The 11619-nt window shown below is 37.4% G+C and overlaps 1 protein-coding gene across 1 annotated transcript; it reads left to right on the top strand.

Annotated features, from left to right (window-relative positions):
- Positions 1–291: 291 nt before the first annotated feature.
- Rps3l1 (ribosomal protein S3 like 1) lies at positions 292–1130 on the top strand. Its single transcript, XM_039106339.2, has one exon. The coding sequence runs from the start codon at positions 319–321 to the stop codon at positions 1048–1050; it is 732 nt and encodes a 243-aa protein (XP_038962267.1). The 5' UTR covers positions 292–318; the 3' UTR covers positions 1051–1130.
- The last annotated feature ends 10489 nt before the right edge of the window (positions 1131–11619 follow it).

The raw sequence follows: 11619 nt of genomic DNA, 5'->3' as shown, positions 1-11619 counted from the left end.
ATCTTACGGGCACTCCTATAGTTCAACTTATGAGCAATGCTAATAAAAATAACATTAAGAACAGCAGCATTGATAATTGAAAGTTCCACTTAATATTTATCTGTAAATATATAAGTATGTAAAATACTACCTGCAGGAAATAGAGCTGTAATTTGTGTTCTAAGCCACAGGCTTATTCTTTCAGAGGAATTAGCCTACTTTTCTTTTACATTGCAGATCATCTTGCAACTATACCACCTCTTGAGGAAGGAACTTCTGCTCTAACATTGCTTAAAAATGTTTCGGTCTCCTTTCCTTTCAGCGGCGCGCGGCAGCAAGATGGCGGTACAGATTTCCAAGAAGAGGAAGTTTGTAGCTGATGGCATCTTTAAAGCTGAATTGAATGAGTTTCTCACTCGGGAGCTGGCTGAAGATGGCTACTCTAGAGTTGAAGTTCGAGTTACGCCGACCAGAACAGAAATCATTATTTTAGGCACCAGAACACAGAATGTTCTTGGGGAGAAGGGTCGTCGGATCAGAGAGCTGACTGCAGTTGTCCAGAAACAGTTTGTCTTCCCTGAAGGCAGCGTAGAGCTGTATGCAGAAAAAGTGGCCACAGGAGGTCTGTGTGCCATTGCCCAGGCAGAGTCTCTATGCTACAAACTCTTAGGAGGGCTTGCAGTTCGAAGGGCCTGCTATGGTGTGCTTCGGTTCATTATGGAAAGCGGGGCTGAGGGCTGCGAGGTTGTGGTGTCTGGGAAGCTCCGAGGACAGAGGGCCAAGTCCGTGAAGTTTGTGGATGGTCTGATGATTCACAGCGGAGACCCTGTTAACTACTATGTTGATACTGCTGTGCGCCATGTGCTCCTCAGACAGGGCGTGCTGGGCATCAAAGTGAAGATCATGCTGCCCTGGGACCCAAGCGGTAAGATTGGTCCCAAGAAACCTCTGCCTGATCATGTGAGCATTGTGGAACCTAAAGATGAAATCTTGCCCACCACCCCCATCTCAGAACAGAAGGGTGGGAAGCCAGAGCCACACGCCATGCCTCAGCCAGTGCCTACAGCATAACAGGGTCTTAGCAGCTGCATCTGGAGGCTGGATGTTGTCTTGTAAGTACGTTTAATAAAATCTTGAACAAAGGAAAAAAATGTTTCTGTCTGGCATCCTGGGAGTATTCTAAGGAGAGAAACCCTTGGTGTTTGGATTGTACAGTACAAGTTTGAAATAGCCTCCAAAGTAGTGATTTAAATATAGATTTCTATAAATCTTACTAAGTCTCCTAATATCCAAGCCTCATTTATAAATGAAATCAACAAATACATAATGCATATATTTTCTCCTTATGAAAAGTTGTAACATTCTGATTTGAGAAGCAAAATCCTGATCTATGTGGGGATAGCAGCAATAATTTTCACATCACTTTGGCTTTAAATCATTTTAAGCTTTTAACTTAATTGCATATATGTTTTATAGTAAGAAATAATTCAGTAACAGGATTTTACATAAAACAAAATGTATCTGCATGCCCATAAGTTCTTATTTGTTTGTTTGTTTGTTTGTTCTACTTGGCTGCCTCCACTAGTGAACATTTCCAAAGATATAAAACATTTTAATCAAGTCTTAACAAATCTTCTAAAAATATCTCAAATGCATGTTTCCTAAATCATTTGTGTTAAGGCCTAAGGAGCCTTTACCTGGATAGCCTTTCATTATAAGGAAACTTACTCATATCTTTTTGCTATTATTAGGAAACTTTCTAATACCAAGATTGATTACATACTCTATTACATTCTGTGTCCTTGGAAACCAGTTAAGACAGAAGTCAGTAGAACTCTTTTGTTTAGTTTTACATGAGCTCTTCTCTATTTGTCCCTGGGATGAAGTCCAGCATAACAGAGACACCTGCACCAGTATGAGAATCTATTTGAAATAAGACTTCCATTCAGAGTGGTGGTTAACGGTTGAGTAAAGTTTAAGATCCTAAGACTTGGCAGAAAGAAACCTGTACATGGGTAACTGCTATCCCAGTAGGCACATTAAGACATGAATATTAGAAAAGTCTCATCCTAGTAAAGAAGTTAAAACATGAGTATTAGATGAGGCAACTCCCCAGGCACAGTTGAATACCTCAACCAATGGGAGCAGGAAAAGTACACAGTGAAACATATTCCTAAGGAAATTCCTTATCCCCAAATCATGATTGGGCGCAGATGTTTGTGGATTTGGGGGTTAAACACCCTGTAGAGTCTTAACTTGCTCGTATTGCTCAGTTCCCAAATCTGGACCATGACATTGGTTACCCATACCTGGGGCGTGTACTCAATCAATTATCCATGTCTGACTAAGATTATGTTTGTGTTGTTTATGAGGCAATTACTGTACCCTAATAATTCAAGAGGCCCTCACTAAAAGGCAGAAAGAATAATTACTAGAAAAAATGTTCATATATATTTTATGAACATAGACTGTAGAGGAATTTTAATCCAGCAACATGGATGCTTTGATAAGGGGTCACATTCAAAGGCCTATATCTGTGTGTCCTGGCTGGAGTACATACCTTTAATCCCTCTGACTGTGATACAGACATACTTTTAGTGCATATCTAATTGAGTAGTAGACAAAGTGATAAATCAGAGAAAGATTTGAAAGAATGAATCAGAAACACAATACATATAATTCTCATTAGTACAGACAGAAGAATAGAGGAATTAAGAGAGCAGCACACACACACTCACACACACATACATATACATGCACACATATATGCACACTGAGAGAGAGAGAGAAGAAGAAGAAGAAGAAGAAGAAGAGGAGGAGGAGGAGGAGGAGGAGGAGGATGAGGAGCAGGAGGAGGAGGAGGAGAAGGAGGAGGAGGCAGTTTTAGAAAGGTTGTTAATGAAGACAGAATTAACCAGAGACAGAGAAGGAGCCAAAGGATTAAACAGACTACCAGAGTTGGTTTGAGGCCAAGCAGAGCAATTCAGTGAGAAGCCTTGCAAAGTCAGTTTGAGTTAGTCAACTTGGGGAGGAGTTTGAACCAGAACAGCTTAGTTGAACCAGCCACCCAGAGTTCAGAAAGACCTAGAATTGTGACCTTATTCAGCAGTAAGAATCCAAGATGACAATTACAACTGGAGAACAACGGTTCTTTAAAATAGATTAATGCTTTATACGTATTCTCAAGTAGAACACAAAATATAAATGTTTATATAACATAAAAAGATAAGATTCACTTTAGTAGGTAAAGTTGGGTAATCACAAAAATCTAGTTAAAACAATGAATTATGCCATCAAAATGAAGCATTAAAAGCAGTTAAACAAAAAGAACTATACAAAAAATAAACAAAACCAGGAGCTTGTTCTTGAGAAAATGAACAAGATAGATAAACCCTTAGCCAGACTGACCAGGGGGCACAGAGAGTGTATCTAAATTAACAAAATCAAAAATGAAAAGGGAGACATACAGCAGAATCTGAAGAAATTAAGAAAATCATCAGATCCTACTACAAAAGGCTATATTCAACAAAACTGGAAAATCAGGAGGAAATGGACAATTTTCTAGACAGATACCAGGTACCAGAGTTAAATCAGGTTTAGATAAACCATCTAAACACTCCCATAACTCCTAAAGAAATAGAAGCAATGATTAAAAGTCTCCCAAACAAAAATAGCCCAGGACCAATTGGGTTTAGTGCAGAATTCTATCAGACCTTCATAGAAGGCCAATACTGTCCAAACTATTCTACAAAATGGAAACAAGAAGGAACACTACCCAATTCCTTCTATGAAGCCACAATTATGCTTATACCTAAACAGAGACCCAACAAAGAAAGAACTTTAGACCAATTTCCTTTATGAATGTTGATGCAAAAGTACTCAATAAAATTCTTGCAGGACACATAAACAATCATCCATCATGATCAAGTAAGCATCCCAGGGATGAAGAAATGTACAGAAATCTATCAACATAATCCACTATATAAACAAACTCAAAGAAAAAAACCACATAATCATCTCATTAGATGCTGAGAAAGCATTTGACAAAATTCAACACCCCTTTACGTTAAAAGGCTTGGAAAGATCAGGAAATCAAAGCCCATACTTAAAGATAGTAAAAACAATATACAGCAAACCAATAGCCAACATCAAATTACAAGGAAAGAAACTTGAAGCAATCCCATTAAATCAGGAACTAGACAAGGCTGCCCACTCTCTCCCTACTTATTCAATATAGTAGACAGAGCAATCAGGCAACAAAAGGAGGTCATAGAGATACAAATTAGAAAGGAAGAAATCAAAATTTCACTGTTTGCAGATGATATGATAATATACTTAAGTGTCCAGAAAAGTTCCACAAGAGAACTACTAAGCCTGATAAACAACATCCATCAAAGTGGCTGGATATAAAATTAACTCAAGTCAATCAGTAACCATCATCTACAGAAATGATGAAGAAGCTGAGAAAGAAATTAGGAAAATGGCACCTTCACAAAAGTCACAAATCACATAAAATACCACAGTGTGACTCTAACCAAGCAAGTGAAATATCTGTATGACAAGAACTTCAAGTCTCTGAAGAAAGAAATTGAAGTAGGTCTCAGAAGTAGGAAAAATTTCCCATGCTCATTGATGGCAGGATTAATATTGTCAAAATGGCCATTTTACCAAAGCAATCTACATATTCAATGCAATCCCCATCAAAATTCCAACTCAATTCTTCATAGAGTCAGAAAGAACAATTTGCAAATTCATTTGAAATAACAAAAAAAAAAACCCATGAGAGTTTATACTATCCTGAACAATAAAAGAACTTCTGGGGGAATCATCACCCTTGACCTCAAGCTATATTACAGAGCAATAGTGATAAAAACTGTATGATATTGGTACAGAGACAGGCAGGTAAATCAATGAAATAGAATTGAAGATTCAGAAATGAACCCACACACCTATGCTCACTTGATCACTTGATCTTGACAAAGGAGCTAAAGCCATCCAGTGGAAAAAAGATAGAATTTTCAATAAATGGTGCTGGTTCAACTGGAGGTCAGAATGGATTGATTTGCATTTTTCTACGTGCTGACTCATTCTTATAGCCCTGTACAAAGCTCAAGTTCAAGTGGATCAAGGACCTCCACATAAAACCAGATACACTCAAACTAATAGAAGAAAAAATGGGGAAGAGTCTTGAACACATGGGCACTGGAAAAAATTTCCTGAACAGAAACCAATGGTTTAGGTTCTGAGATCAAGAATCGACATATGTGACCTCATAAAATTGCAAAACTTCTATAAGGCATAGGACACTGTCATTAGGACAAAACGGCAACCAACAGATTGGGAGAAGGTCTTTACCAGTCTTTACCATCTGATAGAAGACAATATCCAATGTATACAAAGAACTCAAGAAGTTAGACACCAGAGAATCAAATAATCCTATTAAAAACGGGGTACAGAGCTAAATAAATCTCAGCTGAGCAATATTGAATGACTGAGAAGTACCTAATGAAATGTTCAGCATCTTTAGTCATCAGAGAAATGGAAATCAAAACAACCCTGAGTATCCATCTCACACCAATCAGAATGGCTAAGATCAAAGGCTCAGGTGACAACATTAGCTGGTGAGGATATAGAAAAAGAGGAACATTCTTCCATTGTTGGTGGGATTGCAAAATGGTACAACCACTCTGTAAATCAGTCTGGAGGTTCCTCAGAAAATCCTACTACCTGAGGACCCAGCTATACCACTCCTGAGCATATTCTCAAAATATGGCCCAACAAATAACAAAGACACATGCTCCACTATGTTCATAGCAGACTTACTTATGATAGCCAGAAGCTGGAAAGAACCAAGATGTCCTTAAACAGAGGAATGGATACAGAAAATGTGGTACATCTTCACAATGGAGTATATTCAGCTATTAAAACAATGCCTTCATGAAATTCATAGGCAAATAGATGGAACTAGAAAATATCATTCTGAGTGAGGTAACCCAATCACAAAAATACTTACATGGTATGCACTCACTGATAAATGCATATTAGGCCAAAAGCTCAGAATACCCAAGATACAATCCACAGACCGCATGAAGCTCAAGAAGAAGAATGATCAAAGTGTGAATGCTTCAGTCAAAAATATTCGTAGGAGGAGATATGGTAACAAAGTTTGGAGCAGAGAGTGAAGGAATGCCCATTCAGACCTTCCCCAACCTGGAGATCCAGCCATACTATTGCTGATATCAAGAAGTGCATACTGACAGGAGCCTGATATAGCTGTCTCCTGAGAGGCTTTGCCAGAGCATGACAAATACAGTGGTGGATTTTAGCAGCAAACCATTGAACTGAGAACAGGGTCCCCATTGGAAGAGTTAGAGAAAGGATTGAAGGAGATGAAGGGGTCTGCAACCCCATAAGCACAACAATACTAACCAACTAGAGCTCCCAGGGACTAAACCACCACCCAAAGAGTACACATGGACAGACCCATGGCTCCAGCTGTATATGTAGCAGAGGATGGCCTTGTTGGGTACCAATGGGAGGAGCAGCTCTTAGTCCTGCCAAGGCTGGACTCTCCAGTGTAGGGAAATATCAGGGCAGGGAGGTGGGAAGGGGTGGGTGGTTTGGTGGGGGTAACACCCTCATACAAGAAGGGGGAGGAGAGAATGCATAGGTTGTTTATGAATGGAAAACAGGAAAGGGGATAACATTTGAAATGTAAATTTATAAATATCCAATAAAAAAGCAGTTTTATAAATGAAAAAACTGTATTTGACAAAGTCATAATATCTTCAGCATGTAAACACCCATCTTGTTGGCAGTAGAAAGAGGAACTTATCTAAACTTAGAAAGCAGCTGTAAAGATGTAGTTTAAATAAGCAATAGTTGAAACCACACTTTGTAGTAACACTGATACTTTTCTGCCAAGGTCAAGAAAAATGCAAAGAAATTTATTTCTGTGAATATGCTTAACTGTAGCACTAAGAGAACCAGCCAGGATAATTAGCCTATAAAATTAAATACCCATTCTTAGATGAAATAAAACTAATTCTGTTTGCAGGTGTTGTACATAAACATTTCTGAGGAATTTACTTAAAATACTGTTAAAACTAACAAATGATTTGAGCCAAAAATGTTGCATAATACACAATCAATATTCAAAAACCATTTATATACGTGTGCTACCAATAAACAACCTGAAAATAAGACTAAATAATCAAAAATAATCAGCTTATAATTGTACCACTAACAAAATAATCCCCCAAATTAACAAAAAGTGTGAATCATCTGCTCTGAAACTATGAAACACTATTATTGTAAAAATCAGAAGCTATATAGATGGTACAATTCTTGGCATCAATAGCTATAGAAAGCCCATCAAACCCAGAAGGAATTACTGAGCCCCAATAGTAACAGTGAAGAGATGATAATTAGTATTTGGAGGATAGGGAAAATTTGAACCCTAGTAGAGTAGTAGTGGTTTTATAAAACAAGAAAGGTTGGTTGAAAAAGAACCTCATACTTTCCAAATAGTTTCACCATAGTCATCAACGATCCAGAAACCTAGTTCCCAATATTTCCAAATATATTCCAAAACATGAAAGCATAAACACACTGAGCAATCAATTTATTGATGTTCATACCATCATTCACAATAGCAGTAATAAATTATAAATATCACAAAGGCTCATGGACTAAACAGTAACAAGAAATGTTATATTCAACAAATGGAATATTATTTAACAATTAACATATATAATGTACTATCTCTTAATGCAACCTAGTAAGTCTTGAAGATATTATGCTGAGGGAAAAAAGGCAATCATAAAGATCACATACTAGATGGTTCTAGAGCCCTGCATGTGGACACTTTTAATCCAACCGCCCTGGATTCAGGAAGATGAGGAGCGTAAGTTCAAGATCAATATGAGCTACCTAGTAATTCCAAGGGTGGGCTGGGTTATATAACAAGACCCTTTATCAAAAGCACCACAAATACATAACAAAAAGCTATGTATATAAAGTATTCAGAACAGACATCATGCCATAGAGTAGACATGAATAGTAGCTGGTAGAAGAAAGGGGTTTTTTGTGGTGGAGTGAAGGAAACTGATTTGATTATTTCTGAATAGCTTTTGTGGAGATACTATAAACTTTTTAAAGACCTCTAAACACTTCAAAATAAAACTCCACGGAAAAATCATGAAAGAGGTAGTAATAACAAATAAGTGTGAGCTTGTGTTTCAACTGCTCATTAAGGAACAATTTTATGAAGTATTGTTTCTCCTCCAAATCAGGAAGATACATTATAATAATCGTCATTTTCAAATGTTAGCATTTTAAGAATCGTTAAACTGAATTGTTGCAATTCTTCAAAATCAGCATTCTAAGTTGATTATTATCCTTTTTTTTTAGCACAAAATGGATTTTTCCTTGTAATATAATTGAACTGTTTTGCCGCTTTCAAAAGGTAAATGAAAGTGGATGAATAACTAATAACGCTGAATTTTTTTCCTGATAATCATCTTGTTTAGAGCACAAGGCTAAATGATTCTAGAAACAATTTGCCACTGAATCTCCTGAAGTATTTTCTTTCTCTTTGGTGCTTTCTGCCTTCTTTAAGCGATGAATAAACTCCTACCTGTAGGAACTAAATGACAAAGTGATTCACATGGTCAAAGGTGGTGTCTATGTATGCCCAGACATTACACCTTGACTGAATTAAAAATACCATGCTTTATAGCAGCTGCTAACCAGCAAACGTTTTCCTGGTACACGGCTTTTTGTTGTTGCTGTTCTCCTCCGTGGGCCTCTCAGAAGATGTGGAAACATGACTCACAGGGTTTCAAGAACCCCAGGTTGAACGAGCATCTCACACTTTCAGGACTCAGACACCCCTTAACCTTTTGTGGGCTTAAATGCCTTCGGTATTTGCTCACGGTAATTAATCTGACCAGTGAATATGGGCATGGATATACTTTTCTGTATTGCAACACTCGGCTTTCACCTCTCCTAAAATCTTGGGAACTCTGCATACACCGGATATTCAATTGGTTGCACCTTTGTCAGAATTAAAGGCCCTAGAGGGTAAGTGGAAACCTGTAGGTTTGGAGATATTCAAATTAAATGAAGTATAGGAAATTATACATTTTTGATATATTTCATGTACATTTCATGTTCAAATCATTATGGTCATTTCTGATAATTACCTCTTGTGTACAATCTTCACAGTCATATGTGACAATTCTGTCTGTGGTCACAAAAGTGAACCATAGTAAGGCAATTATTAGCAAGGCTATTTTACCCATAGACGACAACATCTCTGTAAAATAACCAGTAACTCAATCTTCCCCCTTTGCTAACTGAGCATAAAACACTTCTTGTATACACTAAAAACAATATGATATTGTGCTTATAGCACACAAGTTTCAGCCTTTAGTTTAGTTATTTCTAAATAAATGCTTTTTACTTTGGGAAATAAACACAGTAAGGGCAGTGGCCATTTTAAAGTGTGGCTATAATGATGAAAGGTGAGGACAAGACAGCAGCATGTATCCATCAGTGAAAAGAACTGATTTCTCAGCTTGAGCAGAGGAAATACATCAATTTCAAATGCTCATGGAAGAAATTCCTAAGTATATAAAAACATTCACATAGTACATTCATTCATCTCAGGGTCATGTGTTGCAGTACAATTCTGCATGTATGTATGTATGTATATATGTATATATATATATATATATATATATATATATATATACAAATAAGTAACACAAATACAAATGAAGGATGATCTTCTTCCTATATACGTTATTAAAATTTCTTCTTGGAAGATTGACATCAGCAGTTTTGAAGACACCTGGAGCCATTTTGTCCTTCATAATGAAGTAAATCATGCCACACTATCACATAGTACAATAACCCTAGTCTCTGTCAAGAGTGCAACACATTGTCATAGGGGCTGACTTCTCATTTGCTCAAAGGCAGACAGACATTCGACATTCAGGAGCTAATTCAGAATTGGAAGCATTTTTTATGGAATCTGTTAAGTAGGGCTTCCTGGTTGTTCAAAAAACAACGTGAAAACAGCGAACCAGGATCTTAAGTGACTCTACTCCTGTTTTGTTGGGTGAAAGAAGCCAGCTAGCTTTGCCTGAGTTCTACATAAGTCCTCTTATACATCAAAAAGTGAAAAGTGACATATAATGCTGTTAAATAATGAAATATAGATCAAAAAATAAGTTCTAATTGCTAGTCTTAAATCACTCCTTCTATATATCTTCATATCTAAATATACCAGACCACTTAATGTTGACATGCCAAGCAACAGGGAAGCTTTGAAGCATGACAATGTCAAAGTTTATGACAAAGGAGTCTGGGATAATTTTCAGGGGTAGAGCATTTGCACCTGAATCTGAAATTTACATTTTTTGAGGTGGTTATTAATGTTTGCAGAATAGCTCTAATCACTTGGTTTAGAATACCAGTATTCTTATCTTTGAATTACTAATTGTGTTCCCAACCATCTATACTTATATTTATATATTGATTTGTATATTTCTATCTCTATCTATGTATCTACATATCTAGTTTTCTATAACTATATCTACATTTTCTCTCTATATGTCTATCTATCTCTGTTTCTATCTTTCTGCCTCTGCCTCTCTGTCTCTGTCTATCTGTCTCTCACACACAAAGAGACACACACACAGAGGGAGAGAAACAGAGAGACAGAGAGTCAGAGACAGGGACACAGAGAGATGATCTGAAGATTATAGTGAGGTGGTGGGAGTCTGGGGGCAAGACGTTTCTCTGTAAATAGCCCTCATCTCTGAGCCAAATTATGGAATGACTCATCTCTACAATAAGTGAAGGGTTTTACTTGATCTAACCCTTTCCCAGGATGACAGGAAATTGCATGTCATGTAATTTATTTCAGCATATCAAAGTTGACAAAGAGTATTTGAGAAGGCTGGTACTGTGACTTGAGAGCCATTGAGTCATAGCATGTGCCTCTCCTTTACTTTCTGTCTCAGAGAGTGCCAAAGGAGCCATGGCTGATAGAAACTATGGGATCCTGTGTTGTTACTCCCAGTACCTTCATAGTAAAAAGAGAACTGACTCTCACAAGTTGTCCTCTTTACTTCCAGAAGTGTGCCATTGCATAGGCATGGGCTCAGAAATAAACTCATGCACACGGACATGCACATGGGTTCATATATGTGGGCACACACTTATGCACATACAGTCACATAAAAATATAATAACACACCAGTAGACACATAATAAAAATTAAAATAATAATAATTGGAACAAAAGAGAGATTTTCATTCTTATAATTTCCTAAAGTTACTTTATTTTTTCTTTTCTTTTATTGGATATTTTCTTTATTTACATTTCCTGGTTTCCCTTCCAGGAACTCCATCCCATCCCCCTCATCCCCTGCCTCCATGAGGGTGCTACCCCACCTGCCCACTCCCTCCCACTTCCCCACCTGGCATTCCTCTACACTAGGGCATCGAGCCTTCACAGAACCAAGGGCTTCTCCTCCCATCCTCTGCTACATATGGGGCTGGAACCATGAGCGAAAGTTACTTTCTAAAAATTAAAATAAAATTAGATTTCATTCCAATCACATCTTAC

The sequence above is a fragment of the Rattus norvegicus genome, chromosome 3 (genome assembly GCF_036323735.1).
Source record: "Rattus norvegicus strain BN/NHsdMcwi chromosome 3, GRCr8, whole genome shotgun sequence".
Taxonomy (NCBI): Eukaryota; Metazoa; Chordata; class Mammalia; order Rodentia; family Muridae; genus Rattus; species Rattus norvegicus.
This window is presented reverse-complemented; position numbering and strand designations above follow the sequence as displayed.